This window comes from Ambystoma mexicanum, chromosome 9, assembly GCF_040938575.1.
Source record: "Ambystoma mexicanum isolate Mex_15411 chromosome 9, UKY_AmexF1_1, whole genome shotgun sequence".
NCBI lineage: Eukaryota > Metazoa > Chordata > Amphibia > Caudata > Ambystomatidae > Ambystoma > Ambystoma mexicanum.
Window position 1 is genome coordinate 1,288,326,006 of NC_090931.1, and position 22,437 is coordinate 1,288,348,442.

The 22,437-nt window shown below is 46.9% G+C and overlaps 1 protein-coding gene across 1 annotated transcript in view; it reads left to right on the top strand.

Moving 5' to 3' along the window:
• LOC138489066 (protein mono-ADP-ribosyltransferase PARP14-like) overlaps nt 1-22,437 on the top strand; it is a 1,172,404-nt gene that overhangs the window by 915,971 nt on the left and 233,996 nt on the right. Inside the window, exons 14-15 of the mRNA XM_069616631.1 lie at nt 323-529; nt 8,138-8,755. Coding sequence (XP_069472732.1) covers nt 323-529; nt 8,138-8,755 — 825 coding nt within the window. The remainder of the gene's footprint in view (nt 1-322; nt 530-8,137; nt 8,756-22,437) is intronic.

Consider the following 22,437-nt stretch of genomic DNA (forward strand, 5'->3'; position numbering starts at 1 on the left):
AAAGAAGCTCACTAAATTCTGCAAAACAGAAGTGACTTGGAGTGGCGGGGGATAGAACATTGTTGATATAGCCTTCTGGGGTATGGAACATTTTCCTGCTTAAAATACAAATATTTCAAAATCACTTACATTTAAGTAATCATCTAAAATCCAGTCTATTCTCAGATGAACTCGTAAGTACCCAAATTATTTTTTGCCACATTATCCCACTATCGCTGCTAAGAAACCATTTTGAGTTATTACTTTTTGTTGCGAATGCTAGTGCGATTGCATACACTGTTAATGGTTTGATATGTTCACTTTACCTTTTTTATCATTACAGGTCAAGGAGGTGCTAATCCATCGTTGGTCGCTGATTCCATCTTAGATGCTTTGATTGATTTTGCAAGCCAGAAAAAAGCTCAATCTGTTACGAAAGTTACGATCATCATCTTTCAGCCACAAATGCTTGAACAGTTTCATACATGTATGAAAAAAAAACAAGGCACCAGTTTACCAGAACAAAAATCTCTTTTCTCCAGGATGACATGTAAGAATTTACATCATATATACTGTATGCATTAGAGAGAGAGAGCGCAAGAGCTAGAGATAGAACGACACACACATATTGTAAAATGCTATGTACTAATACAAGGGCAACTTTGTGAATTGTCTGTTATTTAATTGTGTTGGGCAGTTCAATAGCTGTTCAAAAGCCTGAACTGAAAATATCCAGCATCTGTGACTTAACCTGTTTTTTCTTCTTCAGAATAACTTTTGGCAATTGGAACCATACCTTTTTTTCCTCCCACAAATCTCTTCATGTGAGAAGTATTCCTGTAGGTGTCTGTCTGTTGTGGAATGTTTCCAGCCACCCAGAGTTACACTGCCACTCCACTTAGCATTGTTGGTGCCCATGACTTTGAAAGTGACATAATGGGAAGCATATATAGAGCCGGCTACACTCCATGACCTTTTTTTACCATGCACTCACCACACTTCTGTAACATACCACTGCTTCATAGCAATTGTACATGTGTCATGTCTCCTGCAAAGGCCTTGGGCGTTTTAGTGTCTGCACAATGTGGAATATCCCCGTCAGTGTCTGACTCTAGCAAGTGCTACCTTTGATGCTGGGGTGCCGCTCATGACACCGAAGAATGTGGATCCTGCCAGTCCATGCATCCAGAGTCTCTAATGGAATGTGCCGCAAAACTCTTCACACTCCATAATGGTGGGAGGGCCTTTACAAAATCCTTAGCTTCCTGAAGTCTTGAAGTTATATCGAGACAACTCACCTCGAAAAATGCAGATAACCTGAGCCTTCTTGCTCCTGAAATGGGAGCAAAAAGGCCAAAAAGAAGCAGAAGTGCCATAGGAGAGGTTCTGCTCTCCCTGTCATTCCTCCAAATACCACTCCTCTTCATCCTCCAGACAGTGCCATCCTCACTCCTGTTCCAGGGAATTGGATTTGGATTTGGAACTACTATTGCGGGCAAAGTTCTACACTCTTATCGCAGAGCATCAGGTGAGTTCTTGCAGAAAATGGTGATCATTTCCCCAAGGTGTGAAGGCATCATGAAGTACGACGCAGACAAGAGATATCAAGTTGAACAAAAGAATATTTATTAACTTAAATGTCAGGATGGTTGAAATCCTAACTTGCCTACGCTAAGCTGGGATTTCCCGGCCTGAATAAAACTAAGGAAGTCTGAGCATAGACTTCAACTTAAGTCTGTCTGTGTCCAAAACCTATCCTTGCCCTCACAACTACAACAAACTAGTGTGTAGGGATGTAAAAGTCAAAAGAAACTTGGGTCCTTCCTCTCCTCTATCTCTATGTCTAGTTGGGGTGTTCCCCAGGGGTCTAACCTCTCTCCCTGGCTGTTCAACCAATACCTGCACCTCTTGCCCACAGCATTGCAGCGCTCTGCCCCAACTTCCATTGCTATACGGATGACACTCAACTCATCTTCGGGCTACCTTCAGCCACCTCTTCTCTCATCTCTGACTGTTCGTCATCCAGGAGTGGTGTGCCGCCAGTGATCACTGCCTTAATTGCCAGTAAGACTGAGAGTCTCCTCATTGGCACACCTGCTCCCTCCTTTCCTGTCACTCTCTGGCCGGCCTCTCTTGGCCCTCTTCCTGCTCCCACCTGTGAGGCTAAAAACGTCAGGGTCATCTTCGACACCACACTCTTCTTCTCTCCTCACATCTCTGACGTCTATAAGAAGTCACAATACCAGCTGCACCGGAGCCTTCTTATGCTCAAGTTCGCCCGCCCTGTGGGCCCCCCCCTTCGAGCCTCAGCGCGTTCCCAGCCACGGGGCGGGGGCTTCCCACACAGCGGGCGCAGCCGGTGCTGTTCCCAGCGCTTATTTGTAGTTCCCTCTGTGCCAGGAGGGGCTCGGGGGCGTCCAGGCCCTCCACTTCAAGTCATTGCACTCAATGCTTCCTCTGCGGCACCGCAGTTGGGGGTGGGTGCCCAGACACGGAACCTCCGCATCTGGGGCTTCGGTCCGCACGTCCCTGGCTTTGGTCTGTGCCTTGCCTCGCAGACCCAGCGGAATCCCTTCTGCTCGCCGCAGTTCAGTCTCAGCTGCAGGGCGGGGGCACACCCGCAGCGTATGCTGTTGGTTCTTTCACCGGTTCACCGCCTATCTCCCTTTGCAGCGGGAGGGGCCGTCAATGTCCTGGCCTCCGGTGGTGGGTCGCCACCCTGCGTACCCCCACTCCGGCGTCACGGCTCCTCCTATGTTGAGGGCCGGGCGCCCCGAGGCGGGACTCCGATATGTGAAGCCCCAGCCCACCCGAACAAGGGGCAGGTGTCCTCTGTTTGCCCGCATGCCCTGTCTCACACCACCTGTAATTCCTTTCGCAGGGAGCGGCCCATTGGCAGCTCTTTCGTGAGTTGGCAACCGCCTCATATCTCTGGTTTCAGCCCCTCGGTTCCTTTGTTGTCCAGGGAGGAAATTTTTTTGCTTTATATTGTTACAGTTCATTCGCTTCAGTGTTCGCAGCTCCGCTTGTGTTGCACTGTTGCTGCCGTCTCGCATACCATTCTCTGCCGTGTCCTTTCTCGTCCATTGGCCTGGTTTTTGGCCCGTTTTTAGTGAATTACAAGACAAGCTTTGTCAGGATTTTGCTCGGATCGTCGGGAGCTCCAGGTCCGCTCTGCCTCCTACATGGCCTGCTAGCCACGCCCCCCTCCATAGTTTAAATGGCTGGTGCCAGTGGTTTAATTTTCCTACCATTGTGCGTTTTTACCGCAGGCTGAATCCTCAGCTGCAGTACAGCACCCATGGGTGACCATTTTGTCAAAATGGCCCGGTCTTTTTTCGCCATTTCTTGCTTGTCAGCTCTTTCTTGGGTTTTACTCTGCGCGCCAAACCAGGTTTGACCCTTTTGTTCATTTTGAAACCCGCCTCTTGCTCCAGTGTTTCTGGCAGGGCAGGAAGTGAGGGAAGTGCCCGAAACCTCCCTGTCATTAGTCTCCTTGGTTACATGAATGCACCCAGTCGTGATTGGCTGGCTGTCCTTGTAGGACAGCCACCCTGCTTTGTGAGTGATAGCCAGGCTGTGCATGAATGGGAGAAACCTGCATAAAAGGTGATGCTTCTAGGACTGAAGGCAGAGTCGACCACTGGACGAAACATCCAATGAAGGAATCGTGAAGAGAAGCCTGCTGCATCCACCTGGACTGTTGAACTGCCCGGTGAAGCCCTGCTGCTGTGCAGATGCTCCAATTCCAAATCGACTAGAGAAGCCCAGGAACGGACGACTTCTTCCCTTGGGTTGGTGGGACTAACTAAAGCCAAGACAAACTTTGCTAGAATACCTTCACCTACTGGCTGTACTTCTTTGCTGCTGCTGGAACTGAGTGCCAGAGGTTGAGAAATCCGTACTCGAGTGCATTGTCTTTAAGCCGGGCCAAAGCTCCAGGAAGATCCTGAGCACCCTCCCAAAGCAGGATGATCCAAGCTCGAGTCACCAGAGTGCTGGACTCGGAGAGCAAAGCAAGCCCATCAAGTGTCCAAGATCCGAGGTGGTGCTATTTGCCGGTAGCTGAAATGAAAAGAGCCCGTAGCTGCCGCCGACCTTCGAACCGCAGTGCAGGAGTCCTCCAGACATTCTCCTTCTTGTCCCCACGACTGAGGACCAGGAACCCAGGATCTGCAACCAGAACAGAAGCCAGCTGGATCCTCTTCTTCAAACCTAAGGTACTGTGCTGACTAAGGGGTTCTTACCTATTTTGTCTGTAGCTTGCATTATCTCACATGAGGCTTGCAGTAGCTGCTTCTTGAAGGGTTGATCTCAGCTCTGACTTTCACAAGCCTTCCAGCTTGTAGCCCAACAGTGATTTTTCTACAAACACTCTAACTTTGTGCAATACATTTGTGCTATCTAAGAAGTGCCTCAGCTCCACAGACATTATTCAAATTTACTTTGGTTGTCCTGGCTCCCTGCTGATTATTCTAACCCATTCAATTTGGTGCTAACTGTCCCTCATAGGTGGTACATTGGTTTTTAACTAGTATTGCTGGGAAAGGTTTAATCTAGACTTCATTTGGGGATTTAAAAAGTACTCACATGCTCTGAGAACATGTTAACCTTTTTCTTCCTATAACCTTTCCTGTTTTACAAACCTTAGAATCTACCAAGTACAAAAAGTGATCTATAAATGCCAATACTGTCCTAGCTAGTGAAGTCACCTCAGGGTGTAGGAAGTGTGTATGAAGCATCTCTAAAGAGTATCTACTTGCTTGATTGGATTCTAAAACCGTATTTTGAGGTGTATTTGTATTGTTGCATATTGCCCTTTTTAAAGAAGGCTTATTCAAAACTGACCTTAAATAAATAATTATTTTACTAGAAAACATTGATTGTAAGTGTTATTTGGATACTTGTATTGGTGGATTTCAATGCTATAGCTCACATTTACCCCTCTTGAGATAGGTCTGGCTGCTCATCCAACTTGTGTAGTACAGACCTATACCAATAGGTGTGTTACCTAATACCAAGAGGACAAGACTAGTGTAGCCTCCCACAGGGTTACTGCATACAATCTTGCCGAACACCTCTTGGTGTCTGGACCTCCCACACTCCACTAAACATTTCTCTGCACCTTTCAATGGTAGAACGTGTTTTGATACTGTTTTAACTTCCATCTGTACATCAAAGGACTATTCTCTGGAAGATCATGGGAGCCACAGTGAACTCCACTCTTCTATGAATACAATGTTATGAGTTTGCAATTTTCCAAATGCTGAGAGATCAGTGTGGGAAACAGTGATTCGGCTGCATTGTTGCCTCGCAAGAGACACTTATTCAGGGGATACAATGCTATGTTTTCCCACACAATCAGTAAAACAAAGTATTGCACAAGCTTAAACAGTCTGTTTTACGCCAGTAAAACCGATGCTAATAATATCAGAGAGACCAGCACAACAGCAGCAACATCCAGGTGGGACAAAGATTAAAAGCCAAGAAGGTAGATAGGCCTCTTATAGACTTGACACAGCCCTTTTATCCCAAAGCAGCCTTTGGAAGGACAACCAGTCACAACCCTCTGCCCATTGCCAGCCACCAGTGTAAGCCCTCACTTGAAAGACCCACTCAAATGGAGTTGAGAACTTACAATAAAGGCGCACAGCTTCTGTCAGGCTGTGTGGGTTGTAAGAGCAGGAGGCTCACGCTTGGAGAATGAAGAGCAGTGGGAGCAGCAGAGGCTCGAGAGTAGAAAGGTGGCAGCGAAAAGCAGTTGAAGTAAACAGAAAGAGGTGGTGGGAATTAAGAAGGCAGAGGAGGAGGTAGTAACCAGAGAGGGTGTGGTAACAACGGAGGGAGTTGAAGGAGGAGGAGGTGGTGAGAATTAATGGTATAGGCAAGGAGGCCGTAATGTCAGTAGGGCAGTGGAAGGAAAAAAGACAAAAACAGGTTAGGAGGCTGTAATACAAGAGGAGGCATTGGGAGCTGGGGTGTATGGAGGTGTTGCTAAGACTCAGGAGATGGAGGAAGTGGCAGCATCAGAGATGAGTAGTGACACAGAGGAAGTGACATTAGGGAGAAAGACCAACATTGAAGAGGCTGAATATAAAACACCCCATGAGGAGGTCGAAGTAGCACTAGAAGGGATACAGATGAACCTGCGGAAATAACACTTGTTGGAGAAAGGAAAGCTGAAATAGGATCATCAAGTGGTGAGGAGATGGAGAAGCCACACCTAGCTGGTTAGAACAGACAAGCTCCAGCAGGCCATGTGGCCCTAGGCTGGACCAGATGATGGGAGGATCTGGGACCTATGTAATTCTTGTGAGTTTATGGAGGAAGAGGAACTAGGAGAAAGCCTGGTCAAACCCCAGAAACCGCTGTATACCTCTCCCTGCCGGCTTTGTGCACTGACCTGCCTGCTGACAAGACTTTATCATGAAATGGGTCAGGGATTATGGGACACTGGAAATCCTGCAACTAGTTCAGACCAGGAAGAAGTGTTCTGGTCTCTTTAAAGCCTGCAACACCAGAGACATGAGGTAAACCCTCTTGAACTGTATGAACTGCAGCACTCGCTTTAGAGTCCAGGAAAGGCAGTGTACCTGGAAACACGGAACAGCCATTGGGCCAGGGGAGGTCTCTGAGGGCAATGAACTCAGCCCCAATGAAGAGCAAACCATCCTGGTATTTTTGTTTGTTTAAGAAGACCCCCTTTTTATTTCAAGTTGACCAATTGTGTAACAATCCCCTAACAAAGATAGTAAACAGTGACCTACAGTGCCAATTTCCTTCTTAATCCCTGGTGGAATTCAGTGACAAAATAGCATTAGTAGCACTCAGAGGCAACATACCTCTACAAGATACATGCAGTGAGGAGACATCAAGATAGGTATGTTCATTTGCAAAGCACTTTTGCCTTGAATGAGATCTAATACCGGTCTTGCAGGTGAGGCAGGTGGTACTAAGAATTGGGTCAACAACTGCTTTACCTTTCCCCCACAACTACTTAATAAACCTTGCGGTGGGCAGGTGTTCGGTCAGTTAATGGCCTGGGGCCCGAGTTATAGGCCCAAACCGAGCGAAGATCTTAACGTTGACTCTGGCCCATTATCTGACCGGTGATGCCAACCGCTGAGGTGTTTATAGCTATTAACACCCAGCATGCTTTCCGGGGTGCTAATCGGTTTTTTTAAAGTTGAGAAACAGCATGGTTGCCGTTGATCAACTTAAAAAAATCTACAAAAGAAATTGCCATCATGGACGTAGAGAGAATGTCGTCCCTTCTCCCTGTCCATGACAGCCATTGCCGTGGAGGGGAAGGAGCGAGACAACTGGTGTTCTGGAGAGCCGGTGACAGGTGAGGCAGCTGCAGGTAATTGGGGCCTAGATAGGTAATGTGGAGAGTGGATGGCAGAGGTTTAATTGACAAGGGGTAGGGGTCTTGTGGCGAATAAAGACTTTCACAACCGGGAGGTAAGATGGTGGCCTCCGGCTTCTCCAGAGTCTCGCCGGGGGGGGGGGTATGCAATACCATGAGTTAAAGCCTGCCTTCTGATCTTCCTGATAGGCTGGAAGGTGCCATTGCTTCACCTCCCGGGTGCTAATTATAAAGATACCTTGTGTAAGGTGATGCAAAACATGACAGGCTGAAACAGATGCTGGTTACTTCCATACTCACCAGGCATTATGGTTGTCCGGTCAGTGTCATACAACGGGTTGATTTACAGACATGCTCTCAAGTTGGCACCCACTAAGCCGGTTAGGTTTCAGAAAAAGTCTTAAGAGGATAATTATATATGTGTATATTTTTTCTAATCCTTTTTATTGTTTTTTTTATAAACAACCAATATCAAAATAAAACAGCAGCCTAGAAGTCCACCTCACTCAAAGTACAATGCCACACCAATTTATCCACTCTATACAGATATCCATAACTCTGTAACACCCTCCAGGATTACCCAATGTGCTAATTCTATATTTTAATGCTCAATACCAAATATCAAGTTTCAAAACCAAGCAGGCAAGGCTGTTGTTATTTTTGCATTATTTCCATTGAGTTACCTGCCCTATAATTGGGTCACAAGGTTAAGGAAAACATTTCAAATACTTGACTGATTGTGTGCTAAATAAATTGGTTATGGTTACGTGTTTTTTCTTTTGATTACAGCGGCTACAGCAGCATTTTTTAACTTCATGCAACCAGTTGTGAAAAAAAATACCAATCTTGTCCTGGAAGACAAAATCGAGCCAGCAATTTTTCAGATTTGTGGAGAAAGCAAGAAAAATGTGGATGATACTGCCTCCTGGATAGAAAAACTCATTCTACGAGAGCATTGTGTCCATGTTATCCATGATCATTGTATTGCAGAATTTGATGAGCCAGAGTTCCAAAAGTTGATGGGGCTTCAGAATACTTTTCAGGTACGGATCCAAGTAAAATGCAAGCAGGAAGATTCCTCAGTTGAAGTGGGCGGTCTCACCAGAGATGTCATGACTGCCTGCACTAAAATTCAGGAGATGATAAAAAAGATCACCAAGGAATTGGAAGAGAAAAGGCATGCAGAACTTATCAGCAATGTTGTGCAGTGGTATTACGAAGAGGGGCAAAAATATTTTCCCTTTGATAAACTGGCAAATGCGCGTATCGAGGAGGCATCTGTTAAAAATCAAAACAAAGTTGAGATCCAGAGTGGTCACAGGCGTTTCAAAGTTGATTTATCATCTAAATCTGCAAAATATGATAAACATAAAACAGTGAGAATTCATCGAATGTCAAAGAATGAAGGTAAGTCAAAATAGTTATGATTGTTACACTGGTAGTGAACTGGAAACCTCATATTAATACATGTGTTTGTATTTCAGGGGTTTGTGAATCTGTTTTAGATTAATATATTATGCATTGTCCACCATCTATTGGCCAGTCCAGATTATTAAAACTTGTTTATTGAAAAGAAAATATTAGGTGTAGCGATGTTCCTGTAAAATTACCCTATTATGTGCACAGTCTGCTGTCATGGGTGAAAGATCAATGGACAATTCAAAGCCTAAGTATTGGTTCATTGTCTTTATTGGATATAACAGAAAAAGCAAACTGGGGAATATGTTTGACTGAGCCCATAGTGTGGGGTTTTGGACTGTATCCAAATGGATCAGCTTTTCTTAGGACCGGGATTCTTGATCCTTACTGACAAGATGCATTTTTAAAATCTACCTGGGGGTGGATTGTGGGAGGCCACCCTATTGTGGTGAAACGGGAGATACTGAGGACTAGCCAAACCCAATCAAGGCAAGGTCGCAGAGTGGCAAGGCTTAGTCTCACAAGATCTGTGAGAGTGGCCTACGCCTACAGTGCGTCCACACAGAACAACACCAATAATTCCAGTTAGACAGGTGAGTACAAACATATGCAATGATTCATTAGACTTTTAAAATACACACTAAGCAAGTATAGCCTGCAGGCAAATATTGGCTCACACTTACCATAAACATGATTTATACATTCACCCTTTTGAGAAGAAAGAAGGCATATGATTCAAAAATATACAATGATTTATTAGGTATTTAGATTACACACTAAGCAAGTAAAACCTCTAGTCAAATATTGTTACACACATACTAGAAAACAGATATATACATTCATTATTTGGGGAGGAAAGAAAGCATATACTTCAATAACAGTTAAACACAGGCATGCGCGTATATATGCTTGTAATTCGGTAAGGGCACTTAGAATAGCTGCAGAACTGTTCCCCAAACCTAATTGGGGCCATGTGCCCTAAAGTCACCAGATCCAAAAGAATACTTCACATCTAGGTTTAATAAGATATATGGAAGATGCCAGTGGTTATGATTCAAAAGTCAAAAAGGAAAGTAAAGTTCAAGTAAGTCAACTAACTCAATCCCAGTCACCAGGATAGGCCTAGGAAGAGATCCTTGACCAAGCCTCCACTGACCAAACTTATGAAAAAGTAGTTTAGGGACACAACTTTACATCCAGGTATGTTGAACAAGGGGGTGAGAAACCGGTATGGTTACTTACCCCCTTGACTCCCCAGAGGCCACTGCTGAGGGTCAGAATCCCTTGGAGACAGTCTTCTGTGTTTGGTCCAGTCGAGGAAGGAACAGGGGTCACAGGTGCAGAGGTTTTGAACGGTTGCAGTGCTTTGGAATCACCAGACATCTTCCAGCTGAACACCCAAACAAACAAAATATGAAGCCGTCTGTGATGCAGGCGATATCACAACACCTCTAGGATGTGAAGAAGACGGATTGCAACTTGAGTCACCACAGTCAGGCAGCGACAGGCAATATTCCAGGGAAGACAAAATGGAGGAGGTCCTGCACGGCTTCCATTGATGCCAGCAGGCTGAAAATACAGAAGCAGACGTTTGTTTGTTTATTTGTTTGTTTTATTCACTTATAATGCGCACCAAACCCAAAGGTAACCGGGCGCAGCAGTACAGAATATGCGAGGCTTGAAGTTACATGCTTACAGATTACAAGCAAAACAAAATATATACAGGCCATAGAAGGTCCGTTACAGATTACAAGCAAGACAGAATATATACGGGCAATAGAAGGTCACAATACTAGACAAAAGGGAAAATGTGCAAATGGGCAGCAGGATGGTGAGTATATATATATATTTCTGATGTTTGTTAATCTGCTTAGAATCACATGCTGTGCATAGTCCGACATCCAGTGGCCACTGCGGAGTATTGCATTTTGTTTTTCGAAAGTCGAAAAGGGGACGTCGACATAGGCGTGTCTGTAACACTATCCCTATAGCGACGTGTAGTGTACCCAAAATCCCTCACGCGTTAAGGTCCCTCAGATTGTTTTTTTCCACCCAGAATACTGGTCGCCTTAAGTGGAGCTCGTGAGAGACATTGACATTGACTCGACCCTTGGTCGATTTTGTTAATTATAGTTAACTCATATCACCTCCAGCCCTCTTTAGACAGCCATTCCACAACCCGGCCGAGACCAGATCTTGGACGGCAGTGGTTTTCGACAGACGGTGATTCTATCGGTGCTGCCGACCACGTGGCCAGGCCTCGCCTGCCTACACAGTAGGGAGAGTGGGGGTCGGGGTGGACATTTCTGTTTCTTCTAGAATGCCTTTCCTTTTCTCCCCCCTTTCCTTCCGGATCGTTATCATTTATTACGTCCTCAGCTATGGAGAGGACTCCTAGATTTTGCCCACGTTGTAAAGGCAAATTTCCGTGGAAGGACAAGCACAAGCGGTGCAACCGCTGCTTACCCCTCGACCACAACGAGGCTGGTTGCGCGGCCTGTAAGCTCCTTCGACCAAAAACTCTGAAGGAATGCAGGGTTCCATTGATGCCAGGTGGGAAGCCTACAGGATGTCAAAGGCTGATTCCTCCCCCGCTGCCACCGCCGCCGAGTGTGACGAGGGAGATGGTGATAACTCCACTTCCTTAACGGAGATTGTTGACACCCCATCGGAGCGCTCTCGCTCCGTGGCACCTGTCCCCGGTCTCGACAGGCACAGCTCCGGCCCTGCTTTTGGGGATGTACACCCCGGTGACACTGACGGACACAAAAAAAGTCACTAAGCACACAACCCACGCCCATTCGTCGAGTAAATCGAAGAAGGCCTCAGCGCCAACGGAGACGACGACACAGCCGGCTGTCTCCACCGACCGTAAGTGTCGGCAGCCCACCCCGCAGCCGAATGCGCGCCTAGCAACTGGGCCGTCTAGTACTAACGGCTCTACCACTAAAACATCATCCGTCGAGACGCCTCGGAAGAAGGCGCCCGTCGACGGCAAGGTTCTGGGTCCCCTGAAAACTACTCACGACCAGCCCCCGACGGAGAGGATGGTCGTGGAAAGCATAGCAAGGATAGTCTCCCAGGACTCTCAGAAACGACTGGTGAAGGAGTCACTGAAGCCTGCTCAAAAGGTCAGGGACACAACAAAACCTAGCGAAGGTACGCCAGAACCTCCCCCTAGGTCGAAGGAGAGACCCAGAGGTACTTCCCGACCATTGGGCCCACGAGAAGGGTTCTCAGAGGGCGACGAGGGTATCTCCTCCACTTTATGGGAGAGATCTCGACGCCTAGAGGTGGAGGAGCAAGCCTTTCCGCCACTAGACCATTCTGGGTCATCCCACTGGACTAGGGAGAGATTTGAATCCTGTATGAACAGGCTGGATAGGTTTGTGTCCACTTCTGAACACATTACACCTAAAAGGCCAAGGGAGGTATTCCCTCAAGACCCTATAGCCCAATTCCCAAGACTTTTCGACCCACATGAGGAAGAACTAGACACATATGACCTCACTGAAGAGAATCCCCACTTTCAGGAAGAGGATGAATTCATAAATACTGAGGATTTGCAAGACCCTGTAGGGGACTTTGAAGACGACCCCGACATGTGCGAGCCACAGCCTTGGCAGTCCCCAGGGGCGTCAACGGACCCTGATGCTTTGGATCTGGCCTCTCCACAGACTACGCCTGTCAGAGACCCTTCACCTGTGGACGATCAACCCACATTTAATGCCATGCTACGTAAGGCGGCAGCACACTTTCAAATCGATACAGGGGAGGTTACCCCAGAAGTCGATTTTGTTGAAAGAATAATCAAAGAAAAGCCACCTGCTAGCCAAGCCATACCTCTACTCGCCTCCATTCAGAGACTCCTCGTTCCCTCTTTATATACACATGCCTTAGTTAGAGGTGTGAACCCATGGATCGAGAAGCTTTTTAGCCCCTCACCCTCAGCTCCCTTATATATTAGGGGTCATTCCATACCAGATTCTCTGGTGGTGACCACCACGAGAAAGAGGGCGGGGGTTCCGCTGTCCACCAGTGAGGCACCTCCCGATAAAGAGGGGAAAAAGCTCTATGCTCTAGGGAAAAGGATTACATCCTCTGCAGCTTTCGCCATGCGTATTGCCAACAATACCACTCTGTTGGCTAGTTACGCTGATGCCCAATGGTGCCTGTTGCACGAAGATCTACAAGAAGTCCCTGAGCCCTTTCGTACCCGCTTAAGGCACTCAAGTGAACCAAAGCATCATCAAGAATACCTTAGATGCTGCGGAAACAGCTGGCCGTTCCTTAGTCCAGGGCGTACTCCTTAAAAGACATGCATGGCTCAGAAACTCAGGTTTCGAGCCAGAAACACAGGTGTCCCTCATTAACAAACCGCTTGAGGATTCCAACTTGTTTGCTAAGGTGGTTGATGCACTGGAAACAGCTAAGAAGGAGCACGAAACATTAAAGACCCTGGACCAAATCACGGGACCCCCTAATAAGCGCGGATATGGCAAAAGGCGCTTTTTTTGTGGCCAACGACAAACTCAACAGCAATACACCCCAGCCAGCAACTGGTCCTCCCCTCAGGGAACCAGTGGTTATAACATGCAGTATGCTCAAAGAGGACAACTTCGTGACAAAGGAAGAGGTCGGTGACCTACTCCTAGAGGCTCCCCGGCCACCACCACCAAATGACCCGAAGATTCGGGTCCCCTCCCATGCATCTCCGGTCAGGGGCCGGTTAACATCTTTTCTGCAAGCATGGGAAGGAATTACCACAGACCGTTGGGTACTGTCAACAATAGCCCACGGTTACTGTATCGAGTTCAGTCGGTCCCCGACATTCAGACCTCCAAAGGGAAGACGTCTCACACCAGAACACTTTCTCATCCTTCTTCAGGAAGTGGAATCGCTGTTGCAAAAAGGAGCCATAGAGGTTGTGCCTCTGTCACAGGTAAAGGAGGGTATTTATTCAGTGTACTTCCTTGTACCCAAAAAGGATCTAACCATGCGCCCTGTATTAGATCTGCGCCCAGCGAACAAATTTGGAAAACCTCAAAAGTTTCGTATGGTGACTCTGCAGAAAGTAATCCCCCTGCTCACACAGGAGGATTACATGGCAACACTAGACATGAAAGATGCATACTTTCATATTTAAATGTTGCCAGCGCACAGGAAATACCTCAGGTTCATGATAGAAAGCAAACACTATCAGTTCAAAGTGCTACCCTTCGGCATAGCCTCAGCGCCAAGGGTATTCACGAAGGTACTGGCAGTGGCAGCGGCACACAGGCGTAGGTTGTCCATTCCGGTTTATCCTTACCTCGACGACTGGCTCATAACATTGGATTCTTACAAAACATGCTCCTCAAATACCCAAAAGACTATAGACCTCTTGTTCCACCTGGGCTTCTCCATCGACGAGAAGAAGTCCAGTCTCGACCCCAGCCAAGTCAAGCAATTTCTAGGGGCTCTAATTCGAACAAAGGACGGCCTCGTCTTCCCCTCCAACTAGAGGGTCCAAAACATGCTGTTTCAGATCCCTAAATATGTAGCCGGTCGAGAGGTGACGGTACGCAAAGCCATGCGATTGCTAGGTATGATGGCGTCATGTATTTATTTGGTCCCTCATTCGCGCATGCGCCCAATGCAAGAGTGGCTCAACGGCCAGTGGTGTCAGGCCAGCGGACAATGGGACGATCTAGTGGTTGTCTCGCAAGCCTTGGTTCTCTCGCTGCAGTGGTGGTCGAAGGAAAACCTTGTGTTGGGGAAAGCCTTCACCACCCCCGCAGTGGACGCCACTCTAACCACAGACGCTTCCCTCACAGGATGGGGGGGCTCACCTATCCCATCAGACTGCACACAGAGTTTGGACTCCAAGTGTGGCGTCCAAACACGTAAACCTGCTGGAATTGTTTGCAGTCTTCAAAGCACTGAAGGCCTTCCAGACATACCTACAAGGAAAGACAGTGCTGATCCTCATGGACAGCACCACAGCCATGTACTACCTGAACAAGCAAGGGGGCACTCACTCTCCAGGACTGCACAAGCTGTCCCAGAACATCTGGAAGTTGGCTCTCAAACACATGTTCCTGTTATCACAACATGTACCAGGGGAACTCAATCTTCTGGCAGACGGACTCAGCAGAGACTTCCCTCTACCCACAGAATACGAATGGCAATTACACGAAGACATCGTCTCCAACGTTTTCGCAGAATGGGGATTCCCAGTGATAGACCTGTTCGCAACTCTGGAGAACACCGAATGCCAGGATTACACCTCCAGGTACCCCCAGAACCGCTCCAAGGGGAACGGCCTATGGATAACATGATCAGGGATATTTGTCTACACTTTTCTCCCCCGGCTCCCCTTCTCAACAAGATAGTGCACAAGATGCACCAGGAACCAGTTACCATGATTCTGCTGGCCCCCATGTGGGCCCGCCAACCCTGGTTCGCTCATCTAATGGAGATGTCTCTGTCTCCGCCAGTGAAACTGCCCTGCCCGTACAACATGTTGTCACAGGACAGGGGCTGAAAGCTGCATCCATGCACGCAGACCCTGAATTTAGCAGCCTGGCTCCTGAGGTTATAGAATTGGGGCATTTGCAGCTTCCTCAAAGATGCATGGACGTTCTCAGGGATGCTAGGAACCCGAACACTTGTCACTGCTACTCTAGTAAGTGGAAACGGTTCGTCATCTGGTGTAACTCAAAGAGCATCAACCCCGTTGACTGCTCTCCCACACATATTGTTTTATACCTGACTCACTTGCTGGACTCAGGTTTAGTCTTTAATTCAATTAAAGTTCACCTAGCTGCCATGTAATGGTGGAAGGTTCCAGTTATTAAAGCTTTCATGGAGGGAGTGAAAAGAATTCACTCTCCTATATCTAACCCAGCTACCGGATGGGATCTGAACGTTGTGTTAACCAGGCTAATGGGCTCCACCTCCGAGCCCATGCATAAAGCAAGCCTTAAGGACCTCACTCTTAAGACTCCTTTCTTGATAGCAATCACCTCCATAATGAGAGTGAGTGAACTACAAGCGCGCTCTATTTTATGTTTGTTTATTGAGTTTATATAGCGCTTTACGCCAAAGCGCTGTACATTATAACACCAAGAATACAATAACAGTAGAAGCAATTACAAGATATGAGTCACACCAGTAATACAGCAACTAGAACAATTTGCCAGTGAAGATAAATGAGGGAAGAAGGGGTGGAGAGGGGAATGGAGTGGGGAACAGGAAGTGAGATAAGCTGAAGGCGAGAAAGGGGGAGAGGGGACATAAGAGGAGACAAGGCAAGGGGAGAGAGGCAAGATGAGGAGGATAAAAGGGGTGGGGCAGAGGGAAGGGCGGAGTAGGATCAGAGTATCAGGGAGGGGAGTGGAGAAGAAGAGATTTTAAGGAGACATGAAAGGAGGAATAAGTGGGGATGGAACGGATAGAGAGGGGAAGGGAGTTCCAGTGGAGGGGAGCAAGGAGCTGAAAGGAGCGAAAATGAGAGGAGGCACATGGGGACGGGGGAACAAGGAGAAGCAAGTGATCTGCAGATCTGAGGAAATGGGAGGGAGTGTCGAATGAGATGGGAGAGGAGAGATATGGGGTAGCAAGTTCATGAAGAAATGTAAAGACAAGACAGAGGAAGTGGAATTTGAGTTGGGAATGAAAGGAAACCCAGCCAAGCTGTGAGAGCGAGGATGAGATGGAGTCGTGAGGAGAGAGAAGACAGGGTGCGAATGGCAGAGTTGTAGAGGGATTTGAGGGGGGCAAGATGAGAAGCAGGGAGTTCGAAGAGGAGAGAGGAAAAGTAGAAAAGACGAGAAAAGAGAAGGGAGGAGATTAAAAGTTTAGTGGCGTGGAAGGTTAGAGAGGAACGTACTTTGCGAATATTGAAAAGGTGGTAGCGACATGCACGGGAAGTGAGAGAGGTATTGTGGGTGAAGGAGAGGGAGGAGTCAAAGTAAATGCCTAGAATACGAGCATGGGCAGAGAGAGGAAGATTAGCGAGAGGAAAGTGAATAGAAGGAGGGAGGAGGAATAGTGTTGGAGGGAAAGAATAAGACTTCAGTCTTGTCTGTATTGAGGGAGAGAAAGTGGGATGACATCCAGTTTTTAATGGCAGTAAGACGAGAAGAGAGTTTAAGATGGAGGTCAGGAGTGAAGAAAGAGAATGAGAGGAAAAGCTGGGTGTCATCAGCGTAGAAGTGGTGAGAAATACCGAAGGAAGAGATGATAGGGGCGAGAAGGTAGGTGTAAAGAGAGAAAAGAAAAGGGCCAAGGACAGAGCCTTGGGATACACCATAGCCAGGGGGAGCGTAGAAGATGTACGACCACCCCAGGAGATGGTAAAAGAGCGTTGGAAGAGGTAAGAAGAGTCAGTTGAGGATGGAGCCTTTGAAACCTAAAGAGGAAAGAGTGTTGAGCAGTATGGGGTGATCAACGGTGTCAAAGGCTGTGCAGAGATCAAGGCGGATAAGGACAGAGGATTGCTTAGAGTAGCGAGCAGTGAGGAGGGAGTTAAGGAACTGGGTGCGGGAAGTCTTAGGGGAGTGTTTAGGGCGAAAGCCAGATTGAAAGGGGGAAGGAGAGATAAGTTGGCGACAAACGCAGAGAGTTGGGAGTAGACTATGCGTTCAAGTAATTTAGAGAGGAATGGAAGAAGAGAGATTGGACGGAAGTTGGATACAAGATGAGGATTAGCAGAAGGTTTCTTCAGAATAGGGATGATAGTAGCTTGCTTGAAGGGAAGGTAGCAGAGGAGAGACAAATATTGAAGAAGGAGGTTAGGTATGGAATGAAGAGAGGGTAGATCTTGGGAATAAGGGTGGTAGGGAATGGATCAGAAGGCGCAGCAGTAGGATGAGATTTGGACAGGAGAATGGAAACCTCAGACGGAGTGACAGGAGAGAAATCAGTCATAGAGGTAGAGGGAGACTGGGGAAAAGGGGGGATCGTAGCACAAAGGGGAGGAAGTGATGTTTTTGCCAAGAGAGTGTATCTTGGAGGAGAAGTCAGAAGGGGATAATGGAGATGAGGTTGAGGGGTCATGAGTAGGTGGGGAGGGGAGGCGAGAGAGGGTTTGAAAGATACCACGAAGATGAGAGGCTTGAGAGTGTAGAAGGTTAGAGTAGTAAGAGCGTTTAGCAGAGCTGATGCTGGAGTCCTATGGAGAGTGGTAAGAGAAGTAGGAAGTCTGGTTAGATAGAGAGGGGAATTTGAGCCAGCGACGCTCAAGGCGGCGTAGGAGATGACGCATAGATAAGAGGTGGCAGGAAAGCCAAGGTTGAGAAGGTTTACGAGTAGGGCAGAAGGATGAGAGAGGATAAAGTTGATCCAGACTGGAAGAGATTGATGAAGACAGAGAAGATAGGGCTTCATTTGCCGAGAGAGAAGAGAAGTCGGGGAGAGGGGGAAGAGAGGAAGAGCAAGTATTGTGAAAGAGAGGAGGGCTAAAGTTACGGAGATCTCTTCGAAAGAAGGAAGAGGAGGATGGCAAAGGAAGGAGTTGAGGGAGAGGAGGAGCAAGGGAGAAGGAGAGTAGGGCATGGTCAGAGAGATAGTTGGGTAGAGTAGAGACAGAGGAGGAGGAATAGGTAGAGTTGAAGATAAGATCAAGAGTGGAGCCAGAGGAATGAGTAGGAGGAGAAGGGAGAGGAGATAGGAGGTAGGAGTCAAGGATGGAGAAGAGCGGGGAAGGATGAGGAGGAGAAGGGAGGTGAAGATTGATATAGCCAAGGACGGTGAGAGGAGAAGGAGAGGGGGAGAAGAGAGAAAGGAGGTGGTCAAGGTCTTCATAACCGGAGGAAAGGGGGCCAGGAGGTCTATATATAATTAGAAAAGAGATAGGATGAGAGGAAGAAAAGGATTTGTAGAGGTATTCAAAGGAAAGGAAGGGAAGGGAAGGTTGGGAGAGGTACAGAGGAGGTAGAAGAAAGGTGTTTAGGGTGGAAGAGGAGTCTTAGATCCCTTAGTCTTTAGATCCCTTTGTAACAATTCACAAAGATAAGGTGGTTCTACGCACACACCCTAGGTTTGCACCAAAATTAATTTCAAAGTTTCATGTCAACCAGTCTATAGAACTACCAATGTTCTTTCAAAATCCTTCAAACGTGGGGGAGAAGAGCCTGCACACACTCGATCAGCGCAGGGCAGTCATGTTTTATATGGAAAGAACTCATCCACTAAGAAAGACTAATCAGTTCTTTGTCTCAGTGGCGGCAGGAAGAGAAGGGGATGCAGTCTCCAAATCCACGATCTCTAGATGGATTGTCCAGTGCATCACTCTCTGTTACACTCTGCCTAAGAGAGAACTGCCCTTCAAGGCTAGAGCACACTCTCCTCGAGGCACTGGGGCATCCATAGCGTTCATTGCAAATGTTCCCCTAGAGTCCATTTGCAAAGCGGCAACCTGGTGTTCTGTACACACCTTTACAAAACACTATTGTCTAGATAGATGCTCACTCTAGATCTGATTAAGACACCTTTTTTCTACTGTTCCTTCTCACAACCCACCTGTAATTCTGGGTACTGCTCGCTAGTCTATGCACAGCATGTGATTCTAAGCAGATAAACAAACATCAGAAGACATGCATTACTTACCGTAAAAGCATTTCTGACAGTTGTATCTGCTTAGATTCACATGCGCCCATCCTTCCTCCCTGCTCGGATGGAAGGAACATAGATGTCTTATTACTTTCTCTCTTTTCTGTACTCACTCACGTTGGTCATAAGGCTCCCTCATGGCAGAAAAAATACAAACAAAGGGATCTTGATGCGCGAGGGATTTTGGGTACACTACACGTCACTATAGGGATAGTGTTACAGACACACCTATGTCGACATCCCCTTTTCGACTTTTGAAAAACAAGATGCAATACTCTGCAGTGACCACTGGATGTCGGACTATGCACAACATGTGAATCTAAGCAGATACAACCATAAAAATGCTTTTACGGTAAGTAATGCATGTCATACACTAGGAGGTATCAGGAGTCTTGTAAGAGCTAGTGAGCAACTAGTCGTCGGCAGACTTCAGTAGATTGACATAGTTGGATCTGAATTTCAGATAAGGCTGCTCCTCACGTAGAGGATGTGGCAATGAATTCCGTAATTGGGCCGCTCGGACCTAGAAGCTGCCTCCCCCAGCCTTAGCCAGCCTGAATCTCGGTGTGATAAGCCTATTGACATTGGTGGTTCTTGCCGGTCGAGTGGAGCTTCTCTTTAGGAATCTGTCCGTGAGATAGCTAGGTGCAGCATTATTCAAAGCTTTGTGAACAAGGGATGCAACTTTTAAATGGATATTGTTTTGGGTAGACAGCCAGTTGTTTTGGCGCCTTATTTTAGATGTGTGATCTTTTGGACACCCCAAGAGCTGCAGTCAAGGCATTATTTTGTAGGATTTTAATTCCATGGATGATGATTTGTTAACACCGATGTATAGGCATTGTAATAGTCAACGATCAGGGTTCTAGCTAAAATAATGCAGTTGTCATCTGAGAGAAAGTTTTTACCTGCTCTAATGAGCTTACATGTGTAAGCTGTGGCTGATGCCATGGATTTCACCAGTTTATCGAAAGAGAGGGTTGAATACAGATAAAAGCCAAGTGTGTTCACCTCCTTGGACACCTTGATGATATTGCCATCAATTTCAAAAGAGGTGTAGTCTTGGCCTAATTTTTTAAGATTAGAGGTAGTACCCAGGATGATTAGCTTTGTTTTATCATCATTCAGGCATAGACTGAAGTTGCCATCCATGCCTGGATGATGAGATACACACTATTTACCAAGGCCAAATCCTTGTTGTAATCCCCAGAAAGTGGGAGGAGAATCTGGGTATCGTCTGCATAATTAGTGTAGGTGATACCAAAAAGGTCCAGATCATCAAAAAGGGGCTTAGTAAATATGTTGTATTGGGTGGGGGAGACGCAAGAGCTCTGGGGAACTCCGCACAGAATGGGGATCGGATCTGCCGCTGCCAAAGGAGAGAACACCCTCATAGCCCTGTCGCTCGCCTCTTTGGAAAAATGTGCAGCTGAGTCTAGGTGGCTGCAAAGGACCTTGTGGTCGACAAGGTCGAATGCAGCCGAGAGGTCTAGCAACAGGAGAGGGGCTGTTTTACCTTTGTCTCATAGTTCATCTATTTGTGCCTTCAAATCGATGAGGGCAGTCTCAGTGCCATGTTGGGGTCAGAATCCTGATTGACGGCTTCTAAGAGCTTATGTTCCAAGATTTTTTGAATTTGGTTGTAAACAATCTTGTCCAGGATTTTAAGTATGAATGGGACTGTCGTGATGGGACGGTAGTTTGTAGGTATAAGTGGGTCTGGGGTTTGCTTTTTAAGCAAAGGCAGTACCCAAGATTGTTTCAAGATTGTTTCAAGTTGGTAGGCCTGATGCAAATGAAGCGTTGATAAGTTTAGATACAAATGGGGAGAGATCTCGGGCAGCGTCTTTTATAAGCTGGGCAGGGCAGAGGTCGTCTTGGTAGTTGGATGGCTTGAGAGAGAGGATGACTTTCTCTACCTCAAGGATCGAGGTTTCTGTGAACATGAATCGCACAGCTGAATCCTGTTCCTTTGAAGGGGAGTCGGTATTCAGATTGTTAGTCTGGGATGGTTGATTGAGAGAGGCTTTTTTCTTAGCTATTTTCTTTTGGAGCATTGTTACTTTATTTGATAGTGCTTGTTGTATATCTGAGCACCATCTTGTTGTACAAGTTGAAAATCCTCCAACTTCCAAAGATGCACATGGAAGGTTAGCCAGGAAAGAGCTTGTCAGTCCACCGATTGAAAAGGTACAGATGCTCGAGGAGGGGTCGAGATTGGTTGTTCCACAAGTGGAGAGGTCAAAGCCAGGGGAGGGTCTTCTTGAGATCCGGCGGAGGAGCAGGGCATCACTGGAACTTCACTGGAGTTGTTGCTGGTCAGCCGCAGGGGTCGTCCTCAGGTGAAAGGGCTACTTTTCTTGATAGAGTACTTGGCTCCAATGATGATCTCCAGAATGGCTGCAGGAGTCCTCCTTTTATCCAAGATCTAGACTGAGAGCTTGCCAATGTCCACCAATGGTAAGGATCTTCACTATTCAAACTGGCAGCAGCTATCCAATCATGGATAGCCACTGGCCACTACATCTGGCCACCAACAGGCATCATGTGCCAGGATTCATACTGGGACCAGACAGTCCTAGACCCCACATTTGGGCTCACACACACACCACCTCTTTACCCGCGAAAGCAGCAATAGCTTTCCCTGGGAAAGGGCATTCCATATATGGCATTTCCTAACCTGAGAAGGCAGGAAGAAGGCCAAAGAACAATGTGACCAAAGGACAAGCAAACACCTGTGGCTTGCCCATCTTGGGGTGCTAGCCACCTTTAGAATCCATTTGTGATAAATGCAAAAGTACCAAAGTAAAAAGTATAAAATATGGTAGACAATGTTCAGCTGACACCAGCTCGTCGTAGGCACAGTGTAACAGTAACCAAAAAGACATTATAAGAAAAGTTAAAAGAATATAAAGTATCCTAACCGCACTACACTTTAAGTGATGTGTGCAATTGTAACAACATTTACTGAGAGATGTAGGCTCTCATTGCAAGCTGGCTGGTGCAGAATTAATGTGCCAGTATTACCGTATACTGGCACGTTTTCGCACCGGCCAACTACAAGTTGGCCTGTG